General features: G+C 43.4%; 1 protein-coding gene across 7 annotated transcripts in view; it reads right to left on the reverse strand.

Moving 5' to 3' along the window:
• LOC121579445 (active breakpoint cluster region-related protein) overlaps positions 1-22,597 on the reverse strand; it is a 242,135-nt gene that overhangs the window by 71,164 nt on the left and 148,374 nt on the right. For all 7 annotated transcript variants that reach the window (XM_041894042.1, XM_041894041.1, XM_041894044.2 and 4 more), the window contains one exon: positions 4,327-4,424. In XM_041894042.1, coding sequence (XP_041749976.1) covers positions 4,327-4,424 — 98 coding nt within the window. The remainder of the gene's footprint in view (positions 1-4,326; positions 4,425-22,597) is intronic.

Below are 22,597 nucleotides of genomic sequence, written 5' to 3' on the forward strand. Positions count from 1 at the left end.
ACTGCGACTTGGCCAAGATAAAGCAAAGCAGTGCGATAAAAACAACAACACAGAGTTACATATGGGGTAAACAAAACATAAAGTCAAAAATACAACAGAAAATATATACAGTGTGTGTGAATGTAGTAAGTTATGGAGGTAAGGCAATAAATAGGCCATAGTGCAAAATAGTTACAATTTCATATTAACACTGGAATGATAGATGTGCAAAAGATGATGTGCAAATAGAGATACTGGGGTGCAAATAAGCAAAATAAATAACAATATGGGGATGAGGTAGTTGGGTGGGCTAATTTCAGAATGGCTGTGTACAGGTGCAGTGATCGGTAAGCTACTCTGACAACTGATGCTTAAAGTTAGTGAGGGAGATAAGAGTCTCCAGCTTCAGAAATGTTTGCAGTTCGTTCCAGTCATTGGCAGCAGAGAACTGGAAGGAATGGCGGCCAAAGGAGGTGTTGGCTTTAGGGATGACCAGTGAGATATAAATTTGTACATTTTATTCATTTAGCAGACACTCTTATCCAGAGCGACTTACAGTTAGTGAGTGCATACATGTCCATACTGGCCCCCTGTGGGAAACGAACCCACAACCCTGGCGTTGCAAGCGCCATGCTCTACCAACTGAGCTACAGGGGACCCTGCTGGAGCGCAGACTACGGGTGGGTGTTGCTATGGTGACCAGTGAGCTAAGATAAGGCAGGGATTTGCATAGCAGTGATTTATAGATGACCTGGAGCCAGTGGGTTTGGCGACGAATATGTAGTGAGGGCCAGCCAACAAGAGCGTACAGGTCACAATGGTGGGTAGTATATGGGGCTTTGGTGACAAAACGGATGGCACTGTGATAGACTGCATCCAATTTGCTGAGTAGAGTGTTGGAGGCTATTTTGTAAATGACATTGCCGAAGTCAAGGATCGGTAGGATAGTCAGTTTTACGAGGGCATGTTTGGCAGCATGAGTAAAGGAGGCTTTGTTGCGAAATAGGAAGCCGATTCTAGATCTAACTTTTGATTGGAGATGCTTAATGTGAGTCTGGAAGGAGAGTTTAAAGTCTAACCAGACACCTAGGTATTTGTAGTTGTCCACATACTCTAGGTCAGACCCGCCGAGAGTAGCGATTCTAGTCGGGTGGGCAGGTGGGCAGGTGCAAGCAGCGTTCGGTTGAAGAGCATGCATTTAGTTTTACTAGAGTTTAAGAGCAGTTGGAGGCTACGGAAGGAGTGTTGTATGGCGTTGAAGCTCGTTTGGAGGTTTGTTAACACAGTGTCCAATGAAGGGCCAGATGTATACAAAATGGTGTCGTCCGCATAGATGTGGATCCGAGCGTCACCAGCAGCAAGAGCGATCATTGATATACACAGAGAATAGTCGACCCGAGGATTGAACCCTGTGGCACCCCCATAGAGACTGCCAGATGTCCAGACAACAGGCCCTCCGATTTGACACATTGAACTCTATCTGAGAAGTAGTTGGTGAACCAGGCGAGGCAGTCATTTGAGAAACCAAGGCTATTTAGACTGCCAATAACAATGCGGTGATTGACAGAGTCGAAAGCCTTGGCCAGGTCGATGAAGACGGCTGCGCAGTACTGTCTTTTATCGATCGCGGTTATAATATCGTTTAGGACCTTGAGCGTGGCTGAGGTGCACCCATGACCAGCTCGGAAACCAGATTGCATAGCGGAGAAGGTACGGTGGGATTCGAAATGGTTGGTGATCTGTTTGTTAACTTGGTTTTCAAATACTTTCGAAAGGCAGGGCAGGATGTATATAGGTCTATAACAGTTTGGATCTAGAGTGTCACCCCCTTTGAAGAGGGGGATGACCACGGCAGCTTTCCAATCTCTGGGGATCTCAGACATTACGAAAGAGAGGTTGAACAGGCTAGTAATAGGGGCTAATTTTAGAAAGAAACGGTCCAGATTGTCTAGCCCAGCTGATTTGTAGGGGTCCAGATTTTGCAGCTCTTTCTGAACATCAGCTGTCTGAATTTGTGTGAAGGAGAAGCCGAGTTGGCCTCAGTGCAGTGGGCAGTTGGGAGGAGGTGCTCTTATTCTCCATGGACTTTAAAGTGTCCCAAAACTTTTTGGAGTTAGTGCTACAGGATGCAAATTTCTGTTTGAAAAAGTTAGCCTTTGCTTTCCTAACTGATTGTGTATATTGGTTCCTGACTTCCCTGAAAAGTTGCATATCGCGGGGGCTGTTCGATGCTAATGCAGTACGCCACAGGATGTTTTTGTGCTGGTCATGGGCAGTCAAGTCTGAGGAGAACCAGGGGCTATATCTGTTCTTAGTTCTGAATTTTTTGAATGGGGCATGCTTATTTAAGATTGAGAGGAAAGCACTTTTAAAGAACAACCAGGCATCCTCTACTGACGGAATGAGGTCAATATCCATCCAGGATACCCGGGCCAGGTCAATTAGAAAGGCCTGCTCGCTAAAGGGTTTTACGGAGCGTTTGACAGTGATGAGGGGTGGTCGTTTGACCGCGGACCCATTACGGACGCAGGCAATAAGGCAGTGATCACTGAGATCCTGGTTGAAGACAGCAGAGGTGTATTTAGAGGGTCAATTTGTCAGGATGATATCTATGAGGGTGCCCATGTTTACAGATTTAGGGTAGTACCTGGTAGGTTCGTTGATAATTTATGGTGTCCAGGGCACAGCTCGGGGCTGAGGGGGGTCTGCAGCAAGAGGCAACAGTGAGAGACTTATTTCTGGAAAGGTGGATTTTTAGAAGTAGAAGCTCAATCTGTTTGGGCACAGAACTGGATAGTATGATAGAGCTCTGCAGGCTCTCTCTAAAGTAGATTGCAACCCCACCCCCTTTGGCAGTTCCATCTAGACAGAAAATGTTGTAGTTGGGGATGGAAATGTCTGAATTTTTGGTGGCCTTCCTAAGCCAGGATTCAGACACTGCTAGAACATCAGGGTTGGCGGAGTGTGCTAACGCAGTGAATAACTCAAACTTAGGGAGGAGGCTTCTGATGTTAACGTGCAAGAAACCAAGGCTTTTACGGTTACAGAAGTCAACAAATGATAACGCCTGGGGAGTAGGAGTGATACTGGGGGCTACAGGGCCTGGGTTAACCTCTACATCACCAGAGGAACAGAGGAGGAGTAGAATAAGGATACGGCTAAAGGCTTTAAGAACTGTTATTCTAGTGCGCTGGGTACAGAGAAAAAAAAAGATTTCAGGGCGTTGTAAAATAGATACAGGGCATTATGTACAGACAAGGATATGGAAGGATATGAGTACAGTGGAGGTAAACCTAAGCGTTGGGTAACGATGAAAGAGATAGCATCACTGGAGGCACTGATTGAGTCGGTCTCCGCGTGTATGGGGGGTGGGACAGCTATCTCACTAGAGGCACGGCTTGCGTGTGCTAGCGGGCCGGGGCTAGCAGATGGATCTTCGTGGTCGACGTCGTAACCGGAAGCCTGTTGAAACCACATCAGATGATTTTGTCGGCAGACCAGTCGTTGGATCGGCGGGGCTCCGTGTCAACACTAGGAGGTCCCGTTCGGTTGACAGAGGTAGATAGCCGGGAGATAGGCCTGGCTCGATGCTAGCTCAAGGCTAACTGGTGCTTGCTAAGGGGCAATGGTAATTAGCCAACGACAACAGCCATTCGGTTGCAGCTAGCTAGTTGCGATGATCCGGCGCTAGGGTCCAGTGATTCCGGCAGAAAATCTGATATGCTCTGGGTGGATAGCACGCTGTGGCAGACTGGCCGACAAATTGTCGCTGTGCAGGCTGGTGGGTAGTGCAGGCCACGGACAATGGTGAAGACGCTAACGGTGGCTAATAGCAAGTAGCTAGCTAGCTGGCTACCACAGCCATTCAGTTGCAGCTAGACTAGTTTCAGCTTAAGGTTCTTGATAAAAGTTATAAAGAAATAATAGAATCCTTTCCACGTTGAGTGAGGCGGGTTGCAGGAAAGTATATTTAGTTAAAGAATGAAAAGTTAAAATTTTGAAATATATACAAAATAGAAAAAAAAACTAAAAACTGGCTATTTACACAAGGACACTACAGAAAACACGACCGCACTGCTACGCCATCTTGGATCACTATTGACAACATAACTGTCCTCTGTGGTCCTCTGTAGCTCAGCTGGTAGAGCACGGCGCTTGTAACGCCAAGGTAGTGGGTTCGATCCCCGGGACCACCCATACACAAAAATGTATGCACGCATGACTGTAAGTCGCTTTGGATAAAAGCGTCTGCTAAATGGCATATTATTATTATTATTATAACTGACTGTAATATGATCTGAATATATGATCTGAATATTGGAGCTATGTCTAGTGTTTGTCTCTCACCTCGTTCCACTGTGGTTCAGTGGTGTCTCTGAAGACGCGGGTCTTGGCCTTGCTGACAAAGTAGCCATAGGAATCCACCTCCAGGGTACAGTACAGATCTAAACAGGACACAGAAACACAGGGGAGTTAGAAATCACAGTGAGTGGATCTAAAATAAGCATCAATTTGACTTTTTACACTGTCACGTTACAGCCTTTTTCAAAAATTGATTAAATTGTTTTTTGTCCTCAATCTACACACAATGCCCCATAATGACAAAGCAAAAACCAAGTAAAAGACCAAGTCTATATTATGGCAATAACAGCTCAAATAAGCAAAGAGAAACGACAGTCCATCATTACTTTAAGACATGAAGGTCAGTCAATACGGAACATTTCAAGAACTTTGAAAGTGTATTCAAGTGCAGTGGCAAAAAGGATCAGGCGCTATGATGAAACTTGCTCTCATGAGGACCGCCACAGGAATGGAAGACCCAGAGTTACCAGCCTCAGAAATTGCAGCCCAAATAAATGCTTCACAGAGTTCAAGTAACAGACACATCAACATCAACTGTTCATATGAGACTGTGTGAATCAGGCCTTCATGGTCGAACTGCTGCAAAGAAACCACTACTAAAGGACACCAATAAGAAGAAGAGACTTGCTTTGGCCAAGAAACACGAGCAATGGACATTAGACCGGTGGAAATGTGTCCTTTGGTCTGGAGTCCAAATTTGAGATTTTTGGTTCCAACCGCTGTGTCTTTGTGAGACGCGGTGTGGGTGAACGGATGATCTCCGCATGTGTATTTCTCACCGTAAAGCATGGAGGAGGAGGTGTTATGGTGTGGGGGTGCTTTGCTGGTGTCACTGTCTCGTGATTGATTTAAAATTCAAGGCACACTTAACCAGCATGGCTACCACAGCGATTCGCCATCCCATCTGGTTTGGGCTAAGTGGGACTATCATTTGTTTTTCAACAGGACAATGACCTAACACACCTCCAGGCTGTGTAAGGACCATTTTACCAAGAAGGAGAGTGCTGCATCAGATGACCTGGCCTTCACAATCCCCCAACCTCAACCAAATTGAGATGGTTTGGGATGAGTCGGACAGCATAGTGAAGGAAAAGCAGCCAACAAGTGCTAAGCATATGTGGGAACTCCTTCAAAAGCATTCCAGGTGAAGCTGGTTGAGAGAATGCCAAGAGTGTGCAAAGCTGTCATCAAGGCAAATGGTGGCTATTTGAAGAATCTCAAATATAAAATATATTTTGATTTGTTTAACACTTTTTTGGTTACTACACGATTCCATATGTGTTATTTCATAGTTTTGATGTCTTCACTATTATTCTACAATGTAGAAAATAGTAAAAATAAAGAGTGAGTAGGTGTGTCCAAACTTTGGACTGGTACTGTATATTTATCACTGGTATAATGTGGGGTTAGCAATGTCCTTTTGGTAAATTACTACCTGGCATTGATTATAGAGGGTTATCTGTTAATTTCCTGTTCAGAGAATTGACGGGCAATGTGATACGTTCAAGAGCGCATTATTTATTCAGTGTACGGGAATAGTTTCTTATCCTGGTTGGACATACCTGTTCATATCCCAGATAGTATTTATGCTAAAAGTATAGTTGCACCGTTATTGATATGTGTGCTTAAGCTTATGTATGTGTGTGTAGCATCTGAAGACGTTTAGATGTTAATTCATGCTGTTGAATGTTAATTGAACAGGATGTGAAAGGGCTTCTTCCCATTGGTCAGATGCATGATGGGTATTGGTATTTAAACCCTGTCTTTTCTGTGTTTGAGTACAGACAGAGACAGACAGGGTAAGATCGGCATGATGCCGGATACAGGAATGATTGAAGCCTGGCATTTCTTTTGAGTTGATTAGGCATACTTTTTGTTCATAGTCCTGTTTATTTGTTTTTGTAAATAATTGTACAGTCGCCGGCTTATTATCTTCACGTTTGCTAATAAAAGCCGCTGTCGAGGAAAGAAAAACCACATCTTCCTCATATGCCTCCTCACTGTTCCAATCCAACCACATGGTCAACCTCACAGGGGGGCTAACTGACCATCTGGGGGTGTTTTCAAAATGGAGTCATGTTTTAATAATTACACAACATCTGCCACATGGGTGATTTAACAAAGTGAGAGGAAGGGGACCTGTCACAGCACCACGATCATCTCAACTCTGACACTAACTACTGTCTGTATCAGTTCATAAGTCAAAGACTACCTCTCAAAGTGCACCCTATTTACTGCACAGTGCACTACTGTTGACCAGAGACTTATGGGCCCTGGTCAAAAAGCTCTGGTCAAAAGTAGGGCACTATAGGGATTAGGGTGCATTTGATACGCAGCATATATTTGGTACGCAGCATATTTGAGATTCAAGACTACTGGGAAATAGATAGTACTGTACATATTTGGACATAGGCCTAGTGTGCTGCTCCATTGAAGTGAGTTCACAGAGAGTTAGAACAGGGTAGTTTATCACTGTTAATGACCACAGAAATAGCATTTGGCTCTGTTAAGAGAATAACCATTTCGGAAGCACAACTCCCCACTGTGTCAGATTTACACCTCTGTTCCCCAGCACCTCTCTGCAAGTTATGACATAGTGTGTAAACCAAAAACCACTAAGGGAAACATTCATACTCCTGGACCACTTATAGATTTATCTAGAAGGTTATTTTCCCTCCAAATCTGAAATAGGTTTATATGCCTGGGCCTGAAATCCTGCAATAAAAAACAGGACCAGAGGGAACATATTTAGCCTCATTTTAATTTGTCCTAGCTAGTAGTGTTGCCAGAGGAGAATTCAGAAATGGGACACGAGGAAGTGAAGGAGAGCTGGCGACTGAAGGTGATTGGTTGAATAAGCCCTGAGGGCTGTCATTTCATTGGCAGGCCTCTTCCTACCCTTGTATAAGGGGTTGAATCTGGTGGTCAGTGAGGGGTCTGAGCGAGGTCACACACACAGACTACAGGGGTTCACGGATACTGTCCTGACTCTGTCCAGATGACCTGGAAGTTGACCCCTTCCCTTTGTGTGTGTGTTTGTCCTCTTTCCTAATCCTAACCTGCAGCTGTGTGTTCAGTGGTAGGTGAAACAGTAGGCAGGAAAACTGAGAGACTAAAACAGTTATGCTGTTTCACCAGGAATTCAACTAAAAATGTGTTTGATAAAAAAATTCTGTTCCCAAGTACTCCCACAAATAAAAAAAAAGAGACATGTGATCATGTCTCAATGTGTCTCAAGGTATGAAATGATTATTATGTTCAAACACAATCTCTTTTTGGGCTTAGTTGTGGTCAATTTGCAGTGTACCAATTATTATATTATTTTCCGGCCCACCGACCAACTGCTCTGACAAAGATCGGCCAGCAGGCTGAATCTAGTTGCCTACCCCGGACTTAAAGCAATCAGTATATCTAGACTCTGGAAGAACAACAAGACCGAGAGACAGGGAGAGGGAGAGGGAGAGGGAGAGAGAGAGGGAGAGGGAGAGGGAGAGAGAGAGGGAGAGGGAGAGAGACAGGGAGAGGGAGAGGGAGAGGGAGAGAGACAGGGAGAGGGAGAGGGAGAGAGAGAGGGAGAGGGAGAGAGACAGGGAGAGGGAGAGGGAGAGGGAGAGGGAGAGAGACAGGGAGAGGGAGAGGGAGAGGGAGAGGGTTTGTTTGCTTTATAGTGTGTGTGTGTGTGTGTCTCCCTTCCCTCTGTGTGTTTTCCAACCACTGCATACCTCCCAAACACATATCCTTATTGTAACATGATGAATCTAATGCTTTATTTAGAACATATTGGAAGAAAGCGGAATTCAAAAGGAACATTATGAAGAAGGAAACTGTATAATCAAATAATTTTTCATTGGATCCAGAATGATAACACTAATAAAAGGAGTAAAGGGAAAACTGTTGAATGAGAAAATCATGCAGAGCGCTGGATAACATTAAGCATTAGAGAGGAAGAGATGAGAAAGTCTATCCTATACATAGAGTACTAGTTCAAAACTCCAATATGATATTTTACTGTATATGTGTTGTGTTATTATAATGCTGTAAGAAACCACCAAATCTCCATCTTATAGATGTGTTATTATAATGTTCAGTGGTGTAGAAGATAACAACACCTTTATTCTAGGTCAATGTTATCCCCGCATTTTTTTATCATATTATTTTGGGGAACCAGTACACTTCTAGATTCTTCCTCTGACCCCCTTCTGAAATGTTGCCCTGAGCTGAAATTGAACTCTGCTTCCTATTGGAGGAAACTGTGTGTGGCAACAGTGATAAGACCGTTTTAATAGGACATGTTTGTACATACTGCAGTTCCTAAAAACAACCCTGAGAGGATATTTTTGACTCCAGTACTGTGTGTCTTAATCATATTGTAATGACTGTAGGAGCCATATGTTGTAGTGTGCTATTGGCTACTGATTATTATACATACACACAATCCCACCAACACACAGGCACTCTTATGCAAGGGAGCAAATGGGTGACAGATGAATTGTACACAAACAATATGCCCTAAAGGCAGAATCAGAGCAATACAAAATGTAAGCACTTAGACCAGGGAAGCCGACAATAAAACAAAACATTAAATGACAGATGGTCTCCAGTCTCCATAATGTCCCTTTTCTAAAGAATCAGGGGATTCCCTAACAAACTAAGACCTCTCTATAAGACTTGTGTTCCAAACGGCATCATACACAGACAAACACGTTTGTACCAGTACTTTCTTTATTACAAGTCAACCAACATAATATCTTTGACTATATCACCGGTTCCAATCCAAGTGCCAATGTGATTTAGCAAACTCCAGGTGACGCTATGCTTAGATGTCATGAAAATAGAGCTCTTTGGCCGAGTACACAAATCCCCCATATATTGTTTTGTTACTATATATATATATATATATATATATATATATATATATATATATATATATATATATATATACACACACAGTGAGGGAAAAAAGTATTTGATCCCCTGCTGATTTTGTACGTTTTCCCACTGACAAATAAATGATCAGTCTATAATATTAATGGTAGGTTTATTTGAACAGTGAGAGACAGAATAACAACAAAAAAATCCAGAAAAACGCATGTCAAAAATGTTATAACTTGATTTGCATTTTAATGAGGGAAATAAGTATTTGACCCCCTCTCAATCAGACAGATTTCTGGCTCCCAGGTGTCTTTTATATAGGTAACAAGCTGAGATTAGGAGCACACTCTTAAAGGGAGTGCTCCTAATCTCAGCTTGTTACCTGTATAAAAGACACCTGTCCACAGAAGCAATCAATCAATCCGATTCCAAACTCTCCACCATGGCCAAGACCAAAGAGCTCTCCAAGGATGTCAGGGACACGATTGTAGACCTACACAAGGCTGGAATGGGCTACAAGACCATTGCCAAGCAGCTTGGTGAGAAGGTGACAACAGTTGGTGCGATTATTCGCAAATGGAAGAAACACAAAATAACTTTAAATCTCCCTCGGCCTGGGGCTCCATGCAAGATCTCACCTCGTGGAGTTGCAATGATCATGAGAATGGTGAGGAATCAGCCCAGAACTACACGGGAGGATCTTGTCAATGATCTCAAGGCACCTGGGACCATAGTCACCAAGAAAACAATTGGTAACACACTACGCCATGAAGGACTTAAATCCTGCAGCCTCCGCAAGGTCCCCCTACTCAAGAAAGCACATATACAGGGCCATCTGAAGTTTGCCAATGAACATCTAAATGATTCAGGGGTGAAAGTGTTGTGGTCAGATGAGACCAAAATGGAGCTCTTTGGCATCAACTCAACTCGTCGTGGTTGGAGGAGGAGGAATGCTGCCTATGACCCCAAGAACACCATCCCCACCGTCTAACATGGAGGTGGAAACATTATGCTAAGGGAGGGGGGGGTTCTGCTAAGGGGACAGGACAACTTCACCGCATCAAAGGGACGATGGACGGGGCCATGTACCGTCAAATCTTGGGTGAGAACCTCCTTCCCTCAGCCAGGGCATTGAAAATGGGTCGTGGATGGGTATTCCAGCATGACAATGACCCAAAACACACGGCCAAGGCAATAAAGGAGTGGCTCAAAAAGAAGCACATTAAGGTCCTGGAGTGGCCTAGCCAGTCTCCAGACCTTAATCCCATAGAAAATCTGTGGAGGGAGCTGAAGGTTTGAGTTGCCAAATGTCAGCCTCGAAACCTTAATGACTTGGAGAAGAACTGCAAAGAGGAGTGGGACAAAATCCCTCCTGAGATGATACACAAAAAAAATTTATGCACGCATGACTGTAAGTCGCTTTGGATAAAAGCGTCTGCTAAATGGCATATTATTATTTATATTATTATGTGTGCAAACCTGGTGGCCAACTACAAGAAATGTCTGACCCTGTGATTGCCAACAAGGGTTTTGCCACCAAGTACTAAGTAATGTTTTGCAGAGGGGTCAAATACTTATTTCCCTCATTAAAATGCAAATCAATTTATAGCATTTTTGACAAGCGTTTTTCTGGATTTCTTTGTTGTTATTCTGTCTCTCACTGTTCAAATAAACCTACCATTAAAATTATAGACTGATTATATCTTTGTCAGTGGGCAACTGTCACCTTCTCACCAAGCTGCTTGGCGATGGTCTTGTAGCCCATTCCAGCCTTGTGTAGGTCTACAATCTTGTCCCTGACATCCTTGGAGAGCTCTTTGGTCTTGGCCATGGTTGAGAGTTTGGAATCTGATTGATTGATTGCTTCTGTGGACAGGTGTCTTAAACAGGTAACAAGATGAGATTAGGAGCACTCCCTTTAAGAGTGTGCTCCTAATCTCAGCTCGTTACCTGTATAAAAGACACCTGGGAGCCAGAAATCTTTCTGATTGAGAGGGGGTCAAATACTTATTTCCCTCATTAAAATGCAAATCAATTTATAACATTTTTTACATGCGTTTTTCTGGATTTTTTTGTTGTTATTCTGTCTCTCACTGTTCAAATAAACCTACCATTAAAATTATAGACTGATAATTTCTTTGTCAGTGGGCAAACGTACAAAATCAGCAGGGGATCAAATACTTTTTTCCCTCACTGTATATATACAGTGGGGGAAAAAAGTATTTAGTCAGCCACCAATTGTGCAAGTTCTCCCACTTAAAAAGATGAGAGAGGCCTGTAATATTCATCATAGGTACACGTCAACTATGACAGACAAATTGAGAAAAGAAAATCCAGAAAATCTCATTGTAGGTTTTTTAATGAATTTATTTGCAAATTATGGTGGAAAATAAGTATTTGGTCACCTACAAACAAGCAAGATTTCTGGCTCTCACAGACCTGTAACTTCTTCTTTAAGAGGCTCCTCTGTCCTCCACTCGTTACTTGTATTAATGGCACCTGTTTGAACTTGTTATCAGTATAAAAGACACCTGTCCACAACCTCAAACAGTCACACTCCAAACTCCACTATGGCCAAGACCAAAGAGCTGTCAAAGGACACCAGAAACAAAATGGTAGACCTGCACCAGGCTGGGAAGACTGAATCTGCAATAGGTAAGCAGCTTGGTTTGAAGAAATCAACTGTGGGAGCAATTATTAGGAAATGGAAGACATACAAGACCACTGATAATCTCCCTCGATCTGGGTCTCCACGCAAGATCTCACCCCGTGGGGTCAAAATGATCACAAGAACGGTGAGCAAAAATCCCAGAACCACACGGGGGGACCTAGTGAATGACCTGCAGAGAGCTGGGACCAAAGTAACAAAGCCTACCATCAGTAACACACTACGCCGCCAGCGACTCAAATCCTGCAGTGCCAGACTTGTCCCCCTGCTTAAGCCAGTACATGTCCAGGCCCGTCTGAAGTTTGCTAGAGTGCATTTGGATGATCCAGAAGAGGATTGGGAGAATGTCATATGGTCAGATGAAACCAAAATATAATTTTTTGGTAAAAACTCAACTCGTCGTGTTTGGAGGACAAAGAATGCTGAGTTGCATCCAAAGAACACCATACCTACTGTGAAGCATGGGGGTGGAAACCTCATGCTTTGGGGCTGTTTTTCTGCAAAGGGACCAGGACGACTGATCCGTGTAAAGGAAAGAATGAATGGGGCCATGTTTCGTGAGATTTTGAGTGAAAACCTCCTTCCATCAGCAAGGGCATTGAAGATGAAACGTGGCTGGGTCTTTCAGCATGACAATGATCCCAAACACACCGCCCGGGCAACAAAGGAGTGGCTTCGTAAGAAGCATTTCATTTACATTTTACATTTAACATTTAAGTCATTTAGCAGACGCTCTTATCCAGAGCGACTTACAGGAGCAATTAGGGTTAAGTGCCTTGCTCAAGGGCACATTTACGTCATTTAGCAGACGCTCTAGTCCAGAGCGACTCACAAATTGATGCATTCACCCTATAGCCAGTGGGATAACCACTTTACAAATTTTTTTTTGGGGGGTAGAAGGATTACTTTATCCTATCCCAGGTATTCCTTAAAGAGGTGGGGTTTCAAATGTCTCCGGAAGGTGGTGAGCGACTCCGCTGTGTGTGGGGGTAGAAGGATTGCTTTATCCTATCCCAGGTATTCCTTAAAGAGGTGGGTTTTCAAATGTCTCCGGAAGGTGGTGAGTGACTCCGCTGTGTGTGGGGGGTAGAAGGATTACTTTATCCTATCCCAGGTATTCCTTAAAGAGGTGGGGTTTCAAATGTCTCCGGAAGGTGGTGAGTGACTCCGCTGTGGGGGGGGTAGAAGGATTACTTTATCCTATCCCAGGTATTCCTTAAAGAGGTGGGGTTTCAAATGTCTCCGGAAGGTGGTGAGCGACTCCGCTGTGTGTGTGGGGGGTAGAAGGATTGCTTTATCCTATCCCAGGTATTCCTTAAAGAGGTGGGGTTTCAAATGTCTCCGGAAGGTGGTGAGTGACTCCGCTGTCCTGGCGTCGTGAGGGAGCTTGTTCCACCATTGGGGTGCCAGAGCAGCGAACAGTTTTGACTGGGCTGAGCGGGAACTATGCTTCCGCAGAGGAAGGGGAGCCAGCAGGCCAGAGGTGGATGAACGCAACGCCCTCGTTTGGGTGTAGGGACTGATCAGAGCCCGAAGGTACAGAGGTGCCGTTCCCCTCGCTGCTCCAAAGGCAAGCACCATGGTCTTGTAACGGATGCGAGCTTCAACTGGAAGCCAGTGGAGTGTGCGGAGGAGGGGGTGACGTGAGAGAACTTGGGAAGGTTGAACACCAGACGGGCTGCGGCATTCTGGATGAGTTGTAGGGGTTTAATGGCACATGCAGGGAGGCCAGCCAACAGCGAAGTTGCAGTAATCCAGACGGGAGATGACAAGTGCCTGGATTAGGACCTGTGCCGCTTCCTGTGTGAGGCAGGGTCGTACTCTCCGAATGTTGTAGAGCATGAACCTGCAGGAGCGGGTCACCGCCTTGATGTTAGCGGAGAACGACAGGGTGTTGTCCAGGGTCACGCCAAGGCTCTTCGCACTCTGGGAGGAGGACACAACGGAGTTGTCAACCGTGATGGCGAGATCATGGAACGGGCAGTCCTTCCCCGGGAGGAAGAGCAGCTCCGTCTTGCCAGGGTTCAGCTTGAGGTGGTGATCCGTCATCCATACTGATATGTCTGCCAGACATGCAGAGATGCGATTCGCCACCTGGTTATCAGAAGGGGGAAAGGAGAAGGTCCTGGAGTGGCCTAGCCAGTCTCCAGATCTCAACCCCATAGAAAATCTTTGGAGGGAGTTGAAAGTCTGTGTTGCCCAGCGACAGCCCCAAAACATCACTGCTCTAGAGGAGATCTGCATGGAGGAATGGGCCAAAATACCAGCAACAGTGTGTGAAAACCTTGTGAAGACTTACAGAAAACGTTTGACCTGTGTCATTGCCAACAAAGGGTATATAACAAAGTATTGAGAAACTTTTGTTATTGACCAAATACTTATTTTCCACCATAATTTGCAAATAAATTCATAAAAAATCCTACAATGTGATTTTCTGGATTTTTTTTCTTCTCATTTTGTCTGTCATAGTTGACGTGTACCTATGATGCAAATTACAGGCCTCTCTCATCTTTTTAAGTGGGAGAACTTGCACAATTGGTGGCTGACTAAATACTTTTTTCCCCCACTGTACATAACATTCTATTGGTTGCAACATTTTTGTGAAATAATGTACATTGAAAAATTATACGTTTTGAATCAAGCGTTGTTTTGTGTATAAGTTCATAAACCAGGTGCCATTGAGTCGGTACATCAAAAATCTCTTCCCAACTATTTTGCAATGTCAATTTTTTGGTCCTTAAATGAAACTTTTTTACTTATCACAATTTTCTTTAGCCAATTTTGGTCTTTAATGTAGGGCCGACTGACAAGTTCCTTACTTTGTCCCCCTTCCACTTGCCTCTTCCATTGTTGCGGTAATGCTCCAATTAGTTGGTTGTCATTTTGAGTAGAGCAGACATTTCCATATATTTTTGTTAGCTGCGTGTGTGACATAACTCCACCAGTCCTATTTATGATATAATTTACAAAGATGCTACCTTTTTCTAAACATTTTTTCCAAAAATAGTTTTTTTAAAATTTAATTAGTATATTTGAGTTTAACCATAATATTTGTTGTAATATTTGTTACGTCTTTTCTGGTGGATTAAACTGAAATTGCAAACAACTTTCTATTGCTTGTTTTAAAAATAGCAATATTTTGGAGATTATTTCATTTTCAAATAACCGAAAGTGAGAGGTTGTAATCTGAATAAAGGGAAAAAGGCCATTCTTGAACATGGAGTGAGACATTATTACTAATCTGCTAGAGAACCAGTTCAGAGTTAAGTATAACTTTTGAATGACTGAAGCCTTCAGTGAGAGGTCTAATGCTTTAATAGTTAATCATTTCTGCCCTCCGAATTCATAATCATTATATAAATAGGCCAATTTAATTTTGTCTGGCTTGCCGTTCCAAATAAAATGGAATATGTCTTGCCTATATAATTTAAAAAAACAAGTCGCTAGGTGTAGGCAAGGCCATAAGCAAATAGGTAAACTGGGATATGACTAAAGAGTTAATCAGGGTGATTTTTCCACAAATAGACAGGTATTTTCCTTTCCACGGTAGCAAGATCTTATCTATTTTTGTATAATAATATCCGACAATACCTTTTTAATTCTAAGCGCTATGCACTTTGCTAGAATTTTTGCATCACAGCACTGAAGTGTAAGGGGCCTCCAATTTTTTTAATGGACTGGATCTTTATATTTACCACAAGGGGTTCTGTTTCAGTAATAATTAAATCAGATGTTCTTGTTGAGTATCTGATAATCTTCCATATTTATAGGAGTGGTTAAAACATGCTAATAACGGTCCTCTGAGTACATAAAAAAAGGTTTGGTATACCTCAACTGGTATGCCATCCAGCCCTGGATTTTTCCCTGACTTAAAGGCTTTAATTGCATCAAGAAGTTCCTCCTCTGTAATTTGGCCTTCACATGAGTCTTTCTGTACAGCTGTTAATTTTACATTATTAATAGGAAAACAATCCTTACAATTAACTTTGTTTAGTGGAGATAGGGAGGAGACTGAAACGAAAAGATATGCTTAAAGTACTTTGCTTCCTCTTTCAAAATATAGTTTGGTGAATCATGGGTGACTCCATTTGTAACAAGTTTCAGTAAATTATTTTTGGTAGCATTTCTATGTTGAAGATTAAAAAAGAATTTGGTGAATTTTTCCCCATATTCAATCCAGTTCGCTTAATTTTTTTAAATAATACATTACACTTGATCTTTCTTGAATAAGTTCATCCATTTCTTTTTGTTTTTCCTCTAACGTATTCTGTGCCTCTATGGTATTGTTTTTATTGCTATATATCTGTACTGTTAGTCCCTCTATTTCCTTTCTTAATATGGATTATTTTAACTTAAATTGCTTTGTTTTACAGAGGAGTAATGAATTGCATGGCCTCTAAAGGCACATTTAAAACTGTCCCATACAATAAGGGGATCTGCTGTACCAATGTTATAAACGAAAAAGTCAGTTATTCATTCTTCTGTCCTGTTTAAAAACAAGTCGTCATCCAATAGGCTTTCATTAAATGTCCAATATCCTCGCCCACGTGGAAATTCTGTAAGAGTAATGTATATGCCAATTATTCGCTGGTCTGACCGCATTCTGTCCCCTATCAACACTTTTTGAACTTTTGGTGCCAGCGAGAATGACATAAGAAAGTAATCAAGACGACTAGCTTGATTGAGCCTCTGCCATGTATATCTCACTAGGTAAGGATATTTAAGCCTCCATATATCCACTAATTCCATTACAGTGCATTCGGAAAGTATGCAGACCCCTTGACCTTTTCTACATTTTGTTACGTTACAGCCTTATTCTAACATTGATTAAATCAATGTTTTCCTCAACAACCTACACACAATAACCCATAATGACAAAACAAAAACAGGTTAATATTTGTTTCAATGTTATTAAAAATAAAAACAGAAATACCTTATTTACATAAGTATTCAGACCCTTTGCGATGAGACTCGAAATTGAGCTCAGGTGTATCCTGTTTCCATTGATCATCCTTGAGATGTTTCTACAACTTGATTGGAGTCCATTTGTGGTATATTCAATTGATTGGACATGATTTGGAAAAGCACACAACTGTCTATATAAGGTCCCACATATGACAGTCAATTGTCCGTAGAGCTCCGAGACAGGATTGTGTCGAGGCACAGATCTGGGGAAGGGTACCAAAACATTCCTGCAGCATTGAAGGTCCCCAAGAACACAGTGGCCTCCATCATTCTTAAATGGAAGAAATCTGGAACCACCAAGACTGAGCAATCGGGGGAGAAGGGCCTAGGTCAGAGATGTGACCAAAATCCAGATGGTCACTCTGAAAGAGCTCCAGAGTTCCTCTGTGGAGATGGGAGAACCTTCCAGAAGGACAACCATCTCTGCAGCACTCCACCAATCAGGCCTTTATGGTAGAGTGGCCAGACGGAAGCCACTCCTCAGTAAAAGGCACATGACAGCCCGCTTGGAGTTTGACAAAAGGCACCTGAAGACTCTCAGACCACGAGAAACAAGATTCCCTGGTCTGATGAAACCGAGATTGAACTCTTTGGCCTGAATGCCAAGCGTCACGTCTGGAGGAAACCTGGCACCATCCCTACGGTGAAGCATTGTGGTGGCAGCATCATGCTGTGGAGATGTTTTTCAGTGGCAGGAACTGGGAGACTAGTCAGGATCGAGGGAAAGATGAACAGAGCAGATCCTTGATGAAAACCTGCTCAGGACCTCAGACTGGGGCGAAGGTTTACCTTCCAACAGGACAACGACCCTAAGCAGCCAAGTCAACGCAGGAGCGGCTTCGGGACAAGTCTCTGAATGTCCTTGAGTGGCCCAGCCAGAGCCCGGACTTGAACCCGATCGAACATCTCTGGAGAGTCCTGAAAATAGCTGTGCAGCGATGCTCCCCATCCAACCTGACAGAGATTGAGAGGATCTGCAGAGAAGAATAGGAGAAACTCCCCAAATACAGGTGTGCCAAGCTTGTAGCGTCATACCCAAGAAGACTCAAGGCTGTAATCGCTGCTAAAGGTGCTTCAACAAAGTACTGAGTAAAGGGTCTTCCTTATGTAAATGTAATATATTTCCGTTGTTTTTTTTTTATACATTTGCAACATTTCTAAAAACCTGTTTTTGCTTTGCCATTATGGGGTATTGTGTGTAGATTGATGAGGGGGGATAAAATGACTCAATCCATTTTAGAATAAGGCAAAATGTGGAAAAAGTCAAGGTGTCTGAATACTTTCCGAATATCCCATATATTTTTTGTATTTTTATTATATTTTTTGGGGGGTACTTTTTAACATTTTCTCCTACATTTTGTGATATCCAATTGGTAGTTACAGTCTTGTCCCATCGCTGCAACTCCTGTAGGACTCGGGAGAGGCAAAGGTCGAGAGCCATGCATCCTCCGAAACACGACCCTGCCAAGCCGCACCGCTTCTTGACACACTGTTCGCTTAATTCGGAAAGTCAGCCGCACCAATGTGTCAGAGGAAACTGTACAACTGGCAACCATGTCAGCGTGCATGTGCCCGGCCCGCCACAGGAGTCGCTAGAGCGCGATGGGACAAGGACATCCCGGCCGCCCAAACCCTCCCATAACCCGGACGATGCTGGGCCAATTGTGCGCAGCCTCATGGGTCTCCTGGTCGCGGCTGGCTGTGACACAGCCTGGGATCGAACCCAGGTCTATAGTGACGCCTCAAGCGCTGCGATGCAGTGCCTTAGATTGCAGCGCCACCCGGGAGTCCCTTTATATCCCATATCTGCACCAAATTGAAAGCTCTCTCCGTCACAACTCCTGCTCACAGACACACATGGGCTTTGGCATTTGCAACCATTTTCCTCCAGACTTTTCCAAACACAAAAACACACACCCCACCTTCCATCACAATACACCCACACATACCCACATACTGTGCCTTCTATGTCTTATGTTTGCTGTGTTTTTATCCCTACCATGTTGATTCCTACCTAATTTCGGGCTTTTAAGTACTTCTGTGTTCCAGTTCCTTATATTTGAAGATGTATTATTTCAATAATTATCCTTTCTTCTAATGCTGTCTTTTATCTATTTATAAATACTATGAATAGAAAGTTGAATACTAATTATTTTACAACATTCCCTATTTTGAATGTTATAGTGTATTTGTAGTTTATTTCTTTATCAAGTGTTCTTTATCAAATCCCTACCATGGATAGTATTGGGTGTTCCATTATTCGACTCCTCTATGGGAACTTGGCATTATTTAGAATAGCCATGGAGTAGTCTTGGTGTCTCGGAACAGTTGGTTATCAATGTACAGTTTATCGACTACAAGAGATACACGTTTCCCCTTAAGTCTATTCACCTTGAAGAGTGGGTACAGAACTTTGCGCCGTTCTGTAATTTCCTTCGGGAACTGATCATTCAATCCAATTTCCGTGCCAGTGAGTCATTTGCCCAGGCTATTAACCATTATTTTATCTTTAAAAAAAGCAAATATGGCAACGATTGGGCGCTCGTATCGCTGTCCTCTGTCCGAAACGGTGTACATGTTCAAATGTGATTTTGTCGACAGTATCACCTGGGATCTGTAGCGCTTTCATGCTCTTCACCCTCCTTTTCTTTAATACCAGTAAGTACCAGATTTTATCACATGGATCTAGTCTGTATTCCAAGTAATGCTTCTCTCAGAAACATGTTCTCCTTTTTAAGTGTTAATTAACGTCCGTTTCAATAGTATTGACTGTACCTTTCTCCATTATCGCAGTTTTTTCGTCACTCATTTTGAGGCTCACCTTTTTCTCCTTTATTTCTTTACTGACAAGTTCAATACATCCAATTTATTATTTATTGATTTTAGCAGGTCGGTTTCCACTCTTACCGTACCAGGTGGTGAAAAACATTAATAATCGGTGTCTGTCGAGGAATCTCATAGTTTTCGCTTGGAGTTTGGTTCTCAATTTTTTCCCTGGTTCCTCTCTGACATGTTTTGACCTCGACTGCGTTCATAATATTTATTAATAAACTTCTCTAGCTTTATACGTTTTTGGGGGTTATTATCCAGCTTGAATGTTATTGCCCGTGAGTAAATGGATCAGTGTAGTGCTACTATTTAGTCCGTTTTAGAGATAATGAACACTGCCATCTTCAGTCCACCATCACACTTCCCTTCAGGGTTTTCCCTCTGTTTTTTTGTCCCTGTGCTGAACAGGGTGTCAGGGAGGGAAGGAGAGACGGAGCTTATGGGGTTATTTTGCTTCCAGTGGAGGCTAGGAGGCTAGGAGGCTGAAACTAGGCCACAAGTGAATCTTCCAGCAAGACAATATCCCCAAACACAAATCAAAATCCACAAAGAAATGGTTATTGACTACAAAATCAACATTGGCCACCTCAGTCAAACCTGTGGTGTGAATTGAAGAGGGCAGTCCATAAGCGCAGACGAAGGATATCAAGGATCTGGAAAGATTTTGTATGGAGGAATGGTCTAAGATTTACATTTACATTTTAGTCATTTAGCAGACGCTCTTATCCAGAGCGACTTACAGTTAGTGCATACATTTTTATTTTTTATTTTTTTTCATACCCCCTGTGGGAATCAAACCCACAACCCTGGCGTTGCAAACGCTATGCTCTATCAACTGAGCTACATCCCTGCCGGCCATTCCCTCCCCTACCCTGGACGACGCTGGGCCAATTGCGCGCCGCCCCATGGGTCTCCAGGTCGCGGCCGGCTACGACAGAGCCTGGATTCGAACCAGGATCTCTAGTGGCACAGCTAGCACTGCGATGCGATGCAGTGCCTTAGACCACTGCGCCACTCGGGAGACTAGATCCCTCCCAATGTGTTCTCCAATCTCATAAAACATTTTAGAAAAATGCTCAGTGTCGTTATCCTTGCAAGCGGAGGGTGCTGGAGTATTGAAAACGAGAATCCAACAATTTTGACCATTATCTTTTTTGTATTACTTGTTTAAAAAATAAACAATTCAGTGCAAATGTATTAGTATGAAATAATATTTAAAAAATAAAAAATGAGCATACAATATATCTCAGTACTTGTATTATTTATTTTATACAGTCTTTTTTACTTATCTTTATCAAGGGATCCAACAATTGCGGAGCCCACCGTAGGTGACGTCAATGCATCGTTATGCTAGCTACGACTAGCTACCATCCGATACATAGACAGGAGACACTCTACCCATGGAGGAGTGTTTAGACTAAAAGGGCACATCTTACATTACAGAGGGCAGCCTCCACCAGAACAATGCCATTGTAACCATACTCATTCGTCTCCCACATATCAGAGGGGCATGACAATGGTTCAGTCCACTGAGAAAACGGAGGGAAAAGTAAAACCAAACCACTTCCACATCCCTCTCTGTTCTGGAGAGGATCAAACAGGCTTTCAGTGGAGACAGCGTTTCAATTTTTTTCCAATCCATTACACAAGAAAATCTATTTCTGAAGCTTTCATAAAGTACACTACAGTACAGGCTGTCATGGTAACTGAGGCAGAGGTTGGGTGTTTTTTTCTCCTGTGGTAATATTTGAACGGGTGCTTCTTCTGTAACAGGCAGTAGAGTGTGTTCAGTGGCGCGGCAGCTGTCTGGTACAGACATATCTGAGCCACTCTAGGTCTCTCTGACATATCACCCTGATAACACATCCAGGCACTCAGGGCTATCACACACACGCATGCACTGGGCAGGGTGTGTCTGGAGGGAGGGAGGGAGGGAGGGAGGGAGGGAGGGAGGGAGGGAGGGAGACGCAGTGAGAGAGAGAGAGAAAGAGAGACGGACGCAGTGAGAGAGAGAGAGAGAGAGAGAGAGAGAGAGAGAGAGACGGACACAGTGAGAGAGAGAGAGCGAGAGAGAGCGAGAGAGAGAGCGAGAGAGAGCGAGAGAGAGCGAGAAAAAGAGCGAGAAAAAGAGAGCGAGCGATAGGGAGAGAGAGACAGAGAGAGATAAAAAGCTTATCCTGGCCTTCACCGTCCGTGTGTGTGTCCCTTGATGGCCCGACTGTGGCTGTGTAGGGGCCACTCTGTTCCCGTCAGCTCTCTTTATGGAGTAGCTGTGTCCCTGACAGCCCCTAGCATCAAAGCAGCCACAGGAATGTGACTACGGTCCAGAGCTGCTCCTCAGGGACTGGCCCTGTTGCGCTCTCTCTCTCTCTTACCGCTCTACCTCCAGCAGATTACTGCTGGCAGGCAGCATTGCTGCGAGAAAGAATGTTGACTCAAAGATGGCAACCACCTCACTCTCTCCCATTTAACCAGCCGATACAGTTACTATTAGAAGTTATAACTTTAGAATTATCGACAGCGAGAATGAATGGTGCTTGTCAAGGGACAATTGAGGACTGAACAAATATACCTGACTCTGTAAATAACAATCTCATCTAAAGCCCCACACTTACAAACCAATTATGTATATTTATTTAGACTTTTGTTACTTTCTTTGCTTTCAGGCCTACAGGGAATGGGTATCTAGTCATTGCAGGGGGAGGGCACGGGGGATTGGGGGGAGACTCAGGGGATGGATGGTGGGAGAGGGACTGATAAGCAACCTTGGTTGCTGGGTGGGATAGGAAGGGGTGGGAGGCATGCTTTCTTTAGGGTGCAGAGGGACGATGCGGGCGGGTGGATGGGGACTGAGGGGGGTGGAATGGCTCATGGTTATCTTTATATGCATTTCTTTGATTGTTTTTGTACCTGTAACCCCCC

Source organism: Coregonus clupeaformis, chromosome 13 (assembly GCF_020615455.1).
Source record: "Coregonus clupeaformis isolate EN_2021a chromosome 13, ASM2061545v1, whole genome shotgun sequence".
Classification (NCBI taxonomy): Eukaryota; Metazoa; Chordata; class Actinopteri; order Salmoniformes; family Salmonidae; genus Coregonus; species Coregonus clupeaformis.